Genomic DNA, 13,963 nt, shown 5'->3' on the forward strand with positions numbered 1-13,963 from the left:
TCCTGAATAAAGCACTATTAGATTAGATTCCGTCTGTTGGATTTATAAAGGAAACATTTCTTTGGTTATACTTTACACCGCAGTCATCTCCCACAGCTGCAGACCACATTAATATTCATTCCAAGATTAATCCTTGCTTTATTCTCTGCAACTCAATTAAGACAATCCTATTAATAAAATATGCGCTAGATAATCTATACATGATTCATGAGCGCTCAGCTTATGAATTATTCATTGAAAGAGGTTCATGTTTTATCAACATCCTGTAGATCCAGTATAACGTCCCAGCTATGCCAAAAAAGTGGCAGGTTTCTGCTGGAAAGCAAAATTAAATCCACACCCAGTTCCTACAATCAGAACGCACTAGTGATATTCTGATACCTGTCAATGAGATTTCACTGAGGAGAGCAGCACAGAGATCTACTAAATAAATGATACTTGTCATCAGTGTTGTTCAGAGCACAGCTATATCTCTGGAGATATTAATATTTCAGTGAGCTTTCAAGTTTTTCTCCTCTCTCATGTTCTTCGTGATTGAGTTGATTTTGATCTGCTAAATTTCAAATATTTTTTTAACTACTGTTTTTGGACTTGTATGTGAAATGGCTGTTAACGAGGCAACAGTCTATCTCTTAATGTGTAAGATACTCACCTTTTTTTGTATTTTATTCATGGAAAGAAGCTGCAGAGCTATTTTATCTCTTACATACAACACAATAGCTTTGATCATTTTTTGAGAAATCAGTTATACAGTAAAAAAGGATGTTAGATAAATTACAGAAAAGCCTGAAATACATCGAGGCCCAGTTAGGTTTGTTTCCCATAGAGTCCAGCATGTTTTACTTCATCTAAGAGATGGACTGTGGATATATAATAGCATCATAAAACAGTAAAAGTCTGTGTTGTTTTGTTGAGGGAGCATTTCTGGGGATTTTCTTCAGATGACAGCAGGCTTAGCTCGTGACAGAGCAAAGGCCTGGCCTGTGTCACCCAGAGTAACTGCAGGGGATTGGACGAGACATTATCTGGCACCCTCACAAACCCAAAGGCCAACTGCAGACCTGATAAGGACAAGCTTTCCTTCTCTTTCCTGTCAGAGAGCTCTTGCAGGGCCAAGTTCACTGCATCATCTTTAACCCTCAGCCAATCAGACTGCATGTGAACAGAAGTCTGGTGGGTTAGTGGTGTGTTTGTGCTTTCCTGTGCTGTTACATGAGGTCACAAGTGTAACTTTCATCTCAAGCCTCCACAAGCTTTTCTTTACATGTTTCATTCATGAGCTCTGTCCCCTTTGCTTTTAGCACCATGTGATGTTTTGTACAGAAGCTTCTATAAATAAATGGGAAACCACTGTTATTTTTAGGTTCCTTCTTGCCTTATTTATTCATAGTTTATTCTGAATGTTCAGTTATTTGGTGCCATATTTTTTGTGTGTCTTTCTTGAAAAAAGTGATCTCTTTAGGATTATGTAGGCCAGTATGTCTACGCTCTACATGTCATCTCTGTCACACCCAGATGCTGCTCTTTGTGTGTACAGAGCAAATGCCAAATATAAAGGTCTCAAATCTCATAGTCAGTGAGTTGTAGTTCTGTCAATTTGAACACAGATGGTAGCTATGCAAATGTGTGAGTAACAACTGCCAGGTTGCTTTGGGAAAGTCTCTCATGAGGGTCAAGGATGTCTGTAGCTTTTCCGAACAGAGCAGAGGGCGGCAAAGGGCCAGTAGTAGCAAAAGCAGATGTAAGGGAAAGTGTTGTAGCTGGCTGGCTGGCCTCTTGCCCTCAAGTTTATTTACTTTAGCCTCTTTGTGTGCATGTGTGTGTGTTCTTGCATTGCACGTGTTATGCTAAATGATGGAGTTACAGGTCAGGATGTTTACCTTTCTGAATGTCCTGACTAATGTCTGGGCATGCTCATGCTAGCAGGGCCACAGAGCTTCTATATCATGTGAATAAATTTTATTTCATCCTCTATAGTCTGGGGTATTTCAGATAGAAGGGCAGGATAGGAGGATTAGGAAGTTGCCGGCCACGTTGAAAGTCAAGGAAATCCTATATTTTCTGTCCCCAGAACAGGATTGAAAAGCTTCTGCTCCAGATACTGGTTTCATTGTTTTAAACTGACAACTTTTTCAGCTTGTTAATTTGATCATAACCCCTGGTATCCGGCCAATTTGCAGCTCTCTATTAGTCGGCTCAACTATAACCTTCTGACAAAACTGAAAAAGTGTGTTACACCCAGAGCTCTGTCCCAGCAAACTTTTTTTTAGATTATTATATCAAGGACATAAATATATGAATAATTCTATAAAGCTATCCCACTATAGTCACCATCTGTAGTTGCCATGGGACTTTGGCAGGGAAGAAAGTTTCTAAACAGAAGACATAAACCCACAACCTCCAACCTTCAGCTTTTACATCTTAATTTTTGCATTCATTTGGAATTTATTGTTTACTCTGCAGTAGTACCATCTTACAATGTTCCTGTTGAAATTCTGTTTTTAATATTTTAACTGCTCATGATTATCCATTTTATTGTCTGTTCATATTGTATGTGTGTCTGGATGTGCCCTGTAGGAGTGTTGTGGTGCCTGTGAAGAAAATCTCCCCTGGCAGCCTAGCAGTTAACACAGTGGGAAGCAGCAGCAGCACCTCTGCAGGGCTGACAGCTGGCAGCACCCCCAACATCTTTGCTGCTGCCTCTGTGACACCCAAAAGCATGATCAACACCACGGGTAGGTCATGCACAAGGTTACTGGAATATACTAACACAGCTAAAATATCATGGTCAGCCCTGGTAATGTGGTTAATTTCCAAACAATACTACTTTAGAGCAATATGAGAGTGCTTAATTTGAGTGATTACTGTTCATCTAAACGACCCAGTTTTGTATTTCTTTCATTGATGCCATTCCAAAAATAGAAATTAAGTGTTTTCCCTGTACTGGATCATGTGATCCTGCATGCTTGTGCAGGTTGTTGTCACCACTAGATGGCCCTCTTTACCTTCCTTTCAGTGTTTGCAGCAGCTCTGTGCACAAGCAAATAAAACCTTCTATCCTTCAACTACTAGGATTCCTTCTGATTCAACCAAAATAAAAAAAATCAAACTCCATTTTAATCTCCCTGAATTATAAAGTTAAACGCTTTTTAAGACAGAAAATTAATTTGTACATACAACTTTCCTGTGTGATCTATGTTGCCTTTCTGATTCACTACATACCCCTCTCCCTCCCCTTGCTCTCACTTCCCCTCTCTGCTTCTCCTGGGGCTCTGCTGCATTGAGCTGGTTCCACCTCAGGACTCCGCCTGGTCAGGGCCTCTGAAAGGACCCACTTAACACCAAGAACCATTAGGAGTTCCAACACCTTTTTAATGTGCTCTATTAAAAAAAAACTCTCCCTCTCGTCTCCAAGTTCCTCTGCAGGAATGTCAGAAATGTATCCAAGTCAAAGTGTGCTTTCAGCTAAAGCCACAGCCCGTCATCCAGACCCCATGATCTCACTTACTCTGGTTTTAACCTCTCACAAGGACAGTGATAATGGTTTTATACTTGGGCGTATGCCACCAGGAAGATGTGACTCTATGCTCACCTTCCAGTTACTGTTGTCATGATACCCTAATTTTGGCTTTGAATGTATGTATGTAGATTTGATACGGATGTTGTTTTGAGATGTCAGTTGATTCTTCATCTTTGTCACCTTAGTAAGCAAAATAATCCCATATGCTGGTTCTGGCACCAGTTTGAACACCCAGCTTAGTGTACTTGGATTCTGTTAAAGATTTGGTGCGTGATTTGACACATTTACTGTGTTTCCGTTTGTTTGACTTGGTTGAAATTTGTGCTGACTGCTACAGTCTACGGTCAGGAGCCAGATTGTGGCTGGTTTTTATAAAGTCCTACATCTTCTTCTTCTTCTTCAATTATTTGAGTCTGTGTGCTATTACTTGAATTTTCAATCTGTAAATGTGACAGTGAAATGGAATTTCAGGCAGCATATTTTATGTTTTTATTTTTTTTTTAAGATTCAGTATTGAATTCATTCCTTGACAACCTAAATGCTGTAATATGAACACAGCATACTTTAAATGTGTTTCAATTTCCTAAAAGTGAATCCTCACAGCCTGTAAAATTATTAAAGATATTTAAAAACATACATAATTATTTTTGTGCAGCACTAATATTGCATGCCTCTGCTGGTCTTCCCTTCAGGAGCCACTGATGCGGCCCCCTCTGCCTCCTCATCCTCCAGTTTTGTAAATGGAGCCACCAGTAAAAATCTGCCTGCTGTGCAGACGGTGGCCCCAATGCCTGAAGACACAGCAGAAAACATGAGGTACATCTCTCTCTCTCTCTCTCTCTCTCTCTCTCTCTCTCTCTCTCTCTCTCTCTCTCTCTCTCTCTCTCTCCCTCCCTCTCTTTCTTTTTAAAGTTGTGTGTGAAGCTTATCTTTCAGAATAATTTTTTGATATTTTTTCTCTGTATTTTTTTTCTCTGTTTACCTTTCCTTGATTGATGGATAGCTATTGTAGAATATCTGCAGCTCATCCTTTAATGTATAATGCTTCGTTTGATTTGAAATTTCACTATGAATTCAAAACAAAATACCACAGATAAAACAAAAACAAAAAATATATATAAAAAAGACTATGATAAAGTTTGGGCAAATTCTTTATGTACCTTTGTGTATTTCTTTGTGTATATCTTGTTGTGACCTTGAATCATCTATCTCACTTGCCCTAACAGTTTGTGACAGATGTCCTTAGTCCTGCTCTCCCGCTGACTGTTGAGAGCTCAGGCCTTTCTCCAGAGTCTCTCTCTCCTCCTCTCTTTCTCTTTGCCTCTGTATGTTCTGCTAGAATAACAGAGAGTCAGTTGCCATGGCAGCAATAACTGACATGACTTAACGTAACTGTGAAGCCAGTGATAGTACTGTTTTGCTACAGACCCTGCTAATGCCTAACTTATGTTTTAGATGAGGAAAAAACATCCAAACTGTACTGCCTGCTCCAGTCTGCGGAACTAACAAATATGATTATCATTATATATTTTACCATTATAGTCTTATAATCAGTTCATGAACCCAACCCCTAGGTTACAAAACAACTTGAAGCAAGTTCTGCCTGTGGTTTCTTTTTTCTCTCTATTTCAGTGCCTTTTGTGAAGTGGACCAGTGTCCACTACGACAGGGACTGACACCTCCAGAGCTCAAACCCTTTAGCTCCCTGACAGGATTACAGGCAGCCTCCAGAGGTGCAGGCCAGTGTCTTAGGCAAGAACATTTATGTTAGCCACGTAGACCCCCTGCACCCTATTTTTTATGCGAGTCTGTCATCCCTCTGCTGTGTTTTCCCAGGGTGCTGGAAGGCAAATTACAGTACACATTGATACAAAACTTAAACCAAACCTTTCGCCCCCTCCTCTCTCTGTTTTTCTCTATCCTGCTGCTTTCTGCCCATCTTAGCTGGGAAAACAAGCTTCAGCTCTCCTCATGTTGTGTAGTATCTGTGTGTGTACACATAAGAACACGACAGAGATACTGTATGTTGCAGCTTGAGTCGTATCTCTGCCTGTATGCAGTCTGAGGTGTATGGCTGCATGACTCCAGCTCACAGTTTCTCTGAGGTTCATAGATAATGTCAGGCAGCAGCATGTACTGAGTGTGTAGAAGATAAGGAACTTCCCTCTGCAGTGTTGAGCAGCTGTGATCCCATGTGCAAGTCTGGTTACATGTCACAACAAAGAATGCAAACAAACTGGTGAGAAATCCTCTTTGAAATAAAAAAGCTATGTGTTCACATTGCGTTTAACAACAAAAAATCTCTTATTGACATCCCCAGTAATAGCAATCATAATCTCATGGATATCTGACCTGGTTTGCATCCACTCAAATGTGTTGGTTACCCTCTGCACCCTCCAGGACTCTGACAGTCTGGCTGTGTGCACTGGGTCAACTGGGAGGATCTCAGTGTTCTTTTCATGCCTTCCCCTTGATGGAAGGGCACATTATCCCCCTTACAGTTTTGCTCTAATTGCAGAGTCTAATTTCCTTTCGTGACTTCTACTGTGATGTGTTCTCTTGACAGCATCACCACAAAGCTTGAGAGGGCCTTGGAGAAGGTGGCACCCCTGCTGAGAGAGATCTTTGTGGACTTTGCACCTTTTCTATCACGTACCCTGCTGGGCAGCCATGGTCAAGAGCTGCTCATAGAAGGTACAGATGTTGAATAGTGTATTTTATTCTCAGAGCTCTGTGTGGAGTCCTGTCTACATCACCCTATTATCGTGTGAACTCCACTGGCTGACTCATTGATGGATGCATACACAGTAGTCGGTGTTGACAGGAGAGTCACTATTTTGCAAACAAGCTGGGGGTCTGTCAAAGTCTGATTAAATCTGTTTTCCCTTTCATTCATCTTGTGGTGTGTGTGTATTTCATCTTCTTCATGAATCATTCCACATATTCAGAATTATTTCTAGATGTAGTATTTTTAAACATCAGTGTTTTGCACTCACAACAAATGTCATATTGAAATGAATGTTGAAATAATTGGTGGCCTTTGCCTCTTGCCAGATATTTTTAGTGCTAATGTTTTCAAAACTAAGATCACATTTCCATCTCACCCTGTTGCATTGTGTTAGAAGGGGATTTTTGTCTTTTTTTTTGGTTGCATTTTTTTTTTTCAATTTCAGAGTGAACTTCAGGGATGTGATTTTTGTCAAGCTGTTTGCCATTGTAGGAAAATCTGAAAACTTTAGCTCTATTTATATTGGAAGAACAGTGGAACTCTTTTTGTCCAGCAGCTTTTCTGCACAGTCAAATCCAAATCTACTCACATAGTGAATTGTCCTACATTGTCCCAGAGATAATATAATAGTTTGTTAATATGATAATGATATGGCACTGCAAGTAAAACCTGGAATCATGAATGTTTCAGCACTGACTGGATTCTCTTTGTCACAATAACACAGCCTTCAGGATTAATGTCTTCACTATAAGAGTTTGAACATTTTTATTTTAAACTGCATTACAGCAGTCACATTGCACATATTAAAAGTGCTAGTCTGACTGGCTCGGTTGTGCTCAGTGTTTGCAGAAGTGTGTGATCTCTCTGCTCCACTCCACTCTGGGCTCTAGTCTTATTTCCTGGTGGCTGTGTGAAGGCTCCCACTACCTTCCTCAGGCCCCAGGTTGGCAGCCTTTCACAGTGCTACCCGTGCCTAACCTCAGGGACTCTCTGCCTGCAACTGTGTGCACTGCCACTCTATTTCTCAGGCTTGTTTTGGCTTGTATTCACAAAAACACACTGCCACCACAACCAGCATGCACATGTGTGTGTGTATGTGTGTGAGACCATGTGTCTCCAGGCATTTGCTTGCGTGTGCACTGTGCAGAACGCGTGGCCTCCAATCTCTCGACTTGCAGTTTGCACAAAGCTAAGTGATGTCTACTTTTTCTCACTGCCAAATTCTCTTCTTTTAACTTTGAACTAAACTGATATTAGTTTCAGAGGTCTATGCAGAGAATGACAGCAGACTGAAAGAAGGCACTCTATGACTTTATTAAAGCCCTTGCAGAAAGAAGTTGACACGTTCCCTTTCCAGAGCATAGTTTATTTGTATTCTTTTTTTATACTTCTGCTTTAAATGGCTTAATTCTTCCATTGCTAATATCATAGTGTTTATTTTTGCTTAGCTTGTTTTTATTATTAAGCCGCCAAATCTGAAATTAATCATCAGCAGGGTCTTATTTATTTGATATAAGCCAATCCTGTCAGAAGGATTCATCAAGTGATAAATTTAATTCTCATGTCATTAAAAGGACATTTAAAGTTGCTAATGGCTTTAAAAAAATATTTCCATTCCTGCCTGTAAAGTTACACAAATGGCCACTTTTCCCTCTATATATCATACATACACTATTCATATATACATATGTAAATGGACATGGGTATGCCATGCACATGTGGCTGATGTTGCTCGCTTAAGCTCAGGGGAAAGGAATGAAAAATCAGGTAGCATAGCCTTGACAAGTGTGAATATGTCTGTTACCCTTTCACTCAAAGTCTGTCAGCAGACTGACTAAGCTGACAAACCAGAGCTGAGCTGAGAGTGTAACCCCACAAACAAGGTTGTAGATAGACAGCTCGGGCCTCAGCACTCTTCACCAGACATGTTTAACCCTGTCTGGGTCTGTGAAAAGTGTACCCTGACATGGATCAGAGCAGTTTTATCAGACAAAACAAATGCATAGATTTACCACATGCACTTTAAATCTTCAACTTCGTCGAGCCACTCCAGTCTGTCTTAGTTGTGGTCTTGTTTGTCCAGATGGTTGAACCTATTTTTTCTGTTTCCCCCCTCTCTTTCTCCTTTTTTTCCTGGCCCTTCCCAGGCTCACAGTTGAAATACTGTGCTGCAGTGCAAAGGCACTCCATTTACAAGTAATTACCAGCCATCCATCACTCCTTAGATTGCCCGGGGTCGAGCCCTCCTGTGCCCCGTGTGCCCCTTTGCCTCACGATATTCTTTCACCCCCCTGTAGACATGTGGTCACTGCGGCAATTATATTGAGTGCACCCTGAGCTTTACACTTGGAGTTGGTGGCCAAGGCCTGTGTGTGCACACTGCTGCTGTTGTGATGCCTGCCGCCTGCTTCTTGCTGTCCCCTGAGCAGCCCAGCATGCCGACACATTGCCCCACAATGCCACATTCACCCGCGCCTTAACCCTGCCCTGTTTACAGGAAAGGACTGGCAGGCCATGTTTAAATAGAATGCATTTAGTTTGTCTACCAGCACAAGGCCAGGGTCAGTTGGCCACCTGACTCCTGTGTCAGACTGGACTGACTTATGGCTCAGGATGTCACTGCTATAACAAGAGGTCAGCTGTGGCACTCTGTGTACAAGAGAAGGGTCACATCCTCTCAGAGTATCTACAAGACGCTCCCCCAGACAGTCTACGCTCATGAATAGAGATGGATAGAGAAGCAGCCACCAAAAGATCCCTCAATTGTATTCAATGTTACAGCATTCACACAACCAAAAGTATGCCCACTGGATGCTGCCTGGTTGACCTCTAAGGCTGAATAAATAAACTAGAGTTGGATTCACAAGATAACTAAAGTATGAGTTTTTTTTAACTGGTCACAATATAGATTTACAGATACTGTTGCAATCTCCATTCAGTTGTATGGTGAGGAGAGAAGAGAGTTTTCCCTTCTGAAAGGTGCTATTGTGATAACAGGAAACAATGCATACTATTATTTCATATTCTAGATGCTGTACCGTATAGTTCACAACTCATGCTTTTTGTAAGTTGAAGCTAACTGAAATCTTAGATTAAAAATATTTTGTTCTCCCCTCTGATTGACACACTGTCATACACTAGACAATAGCAGCTGTGTGGCACAGACTTCTACTCCTGCCAGCTTATAATGAGTCCTGGAGAGTGGCTTTCTTTCCTTTACTAATGGCTACACCTTAATGGTTCTTGCCAAGTGCAACAGAAGGAGCTGGAGGTGCAGAATACGAGACCAGTTGTAGCCATTGTTTCTGCAAATGAGCTTTTCACACCTGCCCTTGTTTCATTAGAGACTTGTCTGCTTCTGCGGCTCACCATCTACAGAATGGAGATGAGGGAAGAAGCTGTGAATGTCTGTGTTCACTTCTGTGAGTTTGTGTGCATGTGCGAAGGTAGAAGGTGTGTGTGAGAGAGAGAGAGAGAGAGAGAGAGAGAGTGAGGGGGTGTTCACATGTACATGTGTGCATCTGTTCTGCACACATCTACTCTGTGCAGATTCAAATTACTTTTTTTTGCAGTTTTCTGACAGGGAAATTGGGAGCACAATTTAGGGGGCTCACAGATTTGCCTAAAATTTATTTTATGCCAAATGCAATATACATTAATTTTGTCCAGGTGTCATACTATATGCATGTGCTGTACCATACACTGTATTTATTTAAGTATTTATGTATTTATTTTATATAAGTATTATCTCATACTGCTCATAAATGTTAAGCTATAGCCACAGATACATTGTGTACTAAACTATATGGTTTATATATTCTGTTCATCTGCTTTGTTGCCACAGGTCTAGTGTGTATGAAGTCCAGCACCTCAGTGGTGGAGCTTGTCATGCTGCTTTGTTCTCAGGTGAGCTTTTTTCTCTCTCCTCCTTTTGTTTTCCAGATTCTCTTTGTCTTTTTCTTTAGGTCCCATCCTTGCTTCTTTTCCTTTTGTGATATGTCTGTCTCTACTGTACTTGTCTTAATGACATATTTTCTGTCAGTATGTGGTGATCTGTTAAGAGCTAGTTTCACCTCTTGCTGAATATAAACTGAGACACTGGGAAATGGTCAGTGCGATAGTCCACTCCTATAACTCTTTAAAAGATTTATTTTAAATTCACACACATGCTCACAAATAAATTGACTCTTTATCCTGTCAAAACTGCAGCAATTTTGTGAATGTATACATTTAGGGTTAATCCGTGGTTAAATTGTAAGGGCACTGTCTTAAATCATAGAAGACGTTATTTAATCTCTGTTGGAGCTTTGTTTATTATTTAGCTTTATTTATTATTCTTTTTGTAAAATGTTCCATAAGCAAGATGTCCAAACCAATGACAACATGCAGCCTTATACAGCTCTCTGAGAATCCAGTGACTTTCTCACTACACCCCAGAGCTTTATCCCCAACCTTCCTTTAGAGAATGAGCCCCACCTCGCGCAATGCTGCTCGTGACTGATCACCTCTGAGCTGACCCTCTGAATCTCTTGTTAAGCCCTTGTTTTAGAGAAGGTCAAAGCCCCGATGTAGCAGTTAGAAGAGAAGATATTTAACATACCTTCTGTCAGCCCATCAGTCTTGCATTGGGAGCCCATAAGGAAGCCATTACTTGGTGCCTCTTTGTGGATCCAGACTACAGGGCCAGAGCCTTGAGGAAGTGAATTGCCACTATGTGTGCTCCATGGTATCCGTAGTTCGAAGCCTTCTTCAGCAGGGAGCTCAGCCTCTGTTATATGGAGGCCATTATTCAGGGTCTTTCCTCCAAAAAATGTACATAAATGGGGCAGCCAGCACTGAGTTATTGTCGCGCTTTTGAAGGTTTTTGACGGACTCCTTTTTGTGCTGCTTTTCTGCCTGTGGAGTATCAGTGGGAAGGTGCTTTTTCCAGCTCTAGGATTTATTGCAGACGAGAGCGTCAGCTTGCTATTAAGGGTCTGAGTCCATCCCCCCTTTACACAGATAGCATTACTGCGGCTCCAGAGGTTCCTGCCATTAGGGGCTCTAGGGATGAAACCCAGGCTGAGATATCGATCAGACAGAGAGGCGTTGAAACTGGACCATATAGCTTGGTGTCTTTCTGCAATGTTTCAAACAGAGATGAGCCATTGCCTTGTGTCCTAACACTGAACTGTCAGAAACTGTCAATCTGTGTCTTCCATTTTACATCTTTTAGGTGACAAAGCTGATGTATACTGAGCTGCTTTGTGACATACTGTATCTCAAGTTCTTTCAAAAAGCATGGCAAGTCTTCTCAGACACAGTGTGAGCTTTGGCTGACATCACTATGAAATGCCAACTTCAACATATCCCTCACATATTTCAACATTAATGTTTTAAGACAGCAAGGAGGGCACTTAGCTGACCTTTAGTCCCTCTCTGTTTTGTGACCTGTCAGTTTTATGAATAAATTAGTGCTAATGATCTGCCTTTTCTTATTTATGCATACTAATCACAGCAATCATTGTGTGGCTGGACATGGCTGCAGACACTGTGTGTCTCCCCTCAGCCTGGGCAGCTGAATGAAAAGGTCAAGCAGCTCTGTTTCTTGTAACAGCTTAAACATACAGGGGGGGGATCTAGAGTGGAGCCACAGAGATTTAGTGATGGAAGGCCTCCAGATGTGGAGAGTATAAGAGAGCAAAGCACAGCAGATAAAAGCAAAGGCTCCCGCTTACTGACAGGTTGGATTGAAACACCACAAATACTTAGTGCCCTGCTGAATTTCATGAAGATGAAAGTGGGAGGAGAGAAAATTTTCTCAAGGCCAACAAGCTGCTCTCTGGGATAAGAGTTATGGGTTTTGAGGTCCACAAAAAGGTGGTGGGTTTTTCAAAGATAGATGCAAGACTGGTACCATTTCTCCAAGTGAACCTACATCATCATCATCATCAGTGACTGTCCAACATTCCCTTGTGTTGAATTCACCAGCTCTTCAGCATTACGGAGCCACTTTTAGTTAATTGTTTGGTTTTATGCTCAAATTTATGACGTTTTTCAGTTTCTTTGTATCCAACAGCAGGCAGTAGTTTTCAGCAAAAAAGCTCAGGTAAACAAACAGTATAAGCAAGCAGCTTGGGAAGTCGTCTTTCTTGGGCATTTGTGGAAACTTAGCCTAAGATAAAGAGTGAGTGACTAGTAGACTTACATTTGTTAGGTTGCCTGAAACATAACTAAGAGAATGCTAATGTTGGTCCTTCCTGCTGGATAAGGAGGCAACTGTACAAGTTAGAACCAAAACATAGGGCAACAGTATGTCAAGGCTATTTTTCAGTTTGTTGTGGTGCTGTTCTGGTCCCAAAAGGCTAAAAACTCAATTAATGCAGCTTTAAATCCCATCCAACCTTCCTAAACAAACTTCCGATGGCCAGAGGTGCTTCACTTTGGTCATGGTCTGCATTTACATCAAGGATCACATCTCTTTAAGGCGGTGCACGTCAGGCCTAATTCCCTTCAAATGGGCAGCAGACGACTTTTTAAAATCTCTGCAATCAAAGGCAGCCTCCTCTGGGAGCTCTGCTCTCCAGTAACAAAAAAAAAAAAAAAAGAAGACAAGAAAAAAGAGTCTCTGAAGTGCTATCTCAGCTGTCAACAAGCATACCTCAGACAAGATAGCAAATTTGACTAGTTCATGCTATACCTTCACTGACCTGCTGTGATTTTCCTGGCATTGCCCAAGTGTCACATCTGCCTTGATTTCCGTATTTATTTTTGTCACGTGAGCGTGGTGCAAGTGGAACCTCAGAAGACTGGCTGTACATGATCCCTATCCAAATCAAGAACAGCTTATTCCAGGCAGATACTGTAGCAGTGGAAGAGGGTCATGGGGAACATTTGGAGACCAGATGCTCAGCAGTTTGTCAGCACCATCTCTCTGACTTAACGCATCGTAGGGTCAGACTGTGTACTCTTGCATGAACCGGTATGTGTCAGGCAAGACAAGTGTGTACAAAAACACATGCCCATACATAATAATGTCAATGTCAGTTATTCTGGTACTATACACAACAAATGCTGCTTATCTTTCCCAGACACTGACATAGAAGCATTATATATCACTGTTGTTCATCTATTACTATAGATTATATGTTGCCATATATTCCATCTGTTGGAAATGACAATAATATTAATTTAAATATTAATTTTAAATGGATAGTCACATTTAGAGGCTCCTTGCATATGTGAATAATATATAACTAGGCCGAGGTCTGGAAATCTTTTCCTTTCATTTTCCCCTGTTTTTCCCTCCTCTTTTGAACTGTGGCCTTCACTGTTTTCCCTTCCATTTGCACCTCAGTGAGGGTACAGGAGAGCTGAATTTCCCACAGTGAAAGGCGCGCTCTCAAACTGCTTTTTAATCATTTCCAGAGCATGTTGTGAGACAGCAAGTGCTGGCACTCTGGCCCAGGGCTCGGATCTCTTCCAGGCACACACTGCAGGGCTCAGTGAGCCTGCTCAGTAATCTGTCACTGTAAGGGACAGAGGAAATGGCTGTATTTAAGTGAGAGGATATAGTTTCATCCCACAATTACATCTCTCCTGTGTTTACAGATCTTTTCACAGAGGAAGAAAGGATGGTCACACATGTGGTGCAGGATTTCAGCTTTTTATAGCATCACATTTTTTCACAAAGGATATGTGAACTAAATGCTTTCTTTACCTACTTAAATTACAAG

General features: G+C 41.3%; 1 protein-coding gene across 5 annotated transcripts in view; it reads left to right on the forward strand.

Annotated features, from left to right (window-relative positions):
* nbeab (neurobeachin b) overlaps positions 1-13,963 on the forward strand; it is a 181,204-nt gene that overhangs the window by 84,267 nt on the left and 82,974 nt on the right. For 3 of the 5 annotated variants that reach the window (XM_041046640.1, XM_041046639.1, XM_041046641.1), the window contains exons 31-34: positions 2,578-2,735; positions 4,213-4,336; positions 6,087-6,214; positions 10,093-10,154. In XM_041046640.1, coding sequence (XP_040902574.1) covers positions 2,578-2,735; positions 4,213-4,336; positions 6,087-6,214; positions 10,093-10,154 — 472 coding nt within the window. Of the gene's footprint in view, positions 1-2,577; positions 2,736-4,212; positions 4,337-5,152; positions 5,273-6,086; positions 6,216-10,087; positions 10,155-13,963 lie in introns of all 5 variants that reach the window. The other 2 variants (XM_041046638.1, XM_041046642.1) reach the window with 1 other exon arrangement.

This window comes from Toxotes jaculatrix, chromosome 9 (genome assembly GCF_017976425.1).
Source record: "Toxotes jaculatrix isolate fToxJac2 chromosome 9, fToxJac2.pri, whole genome shotgun sequence".
Classification (NCBI taxonomy): domain Eukaryota; kingdom Metazoa; phylum Chordata; class Actinopteri; family Toxotidae; genus Toxotes; species Toxotes jaculatrix.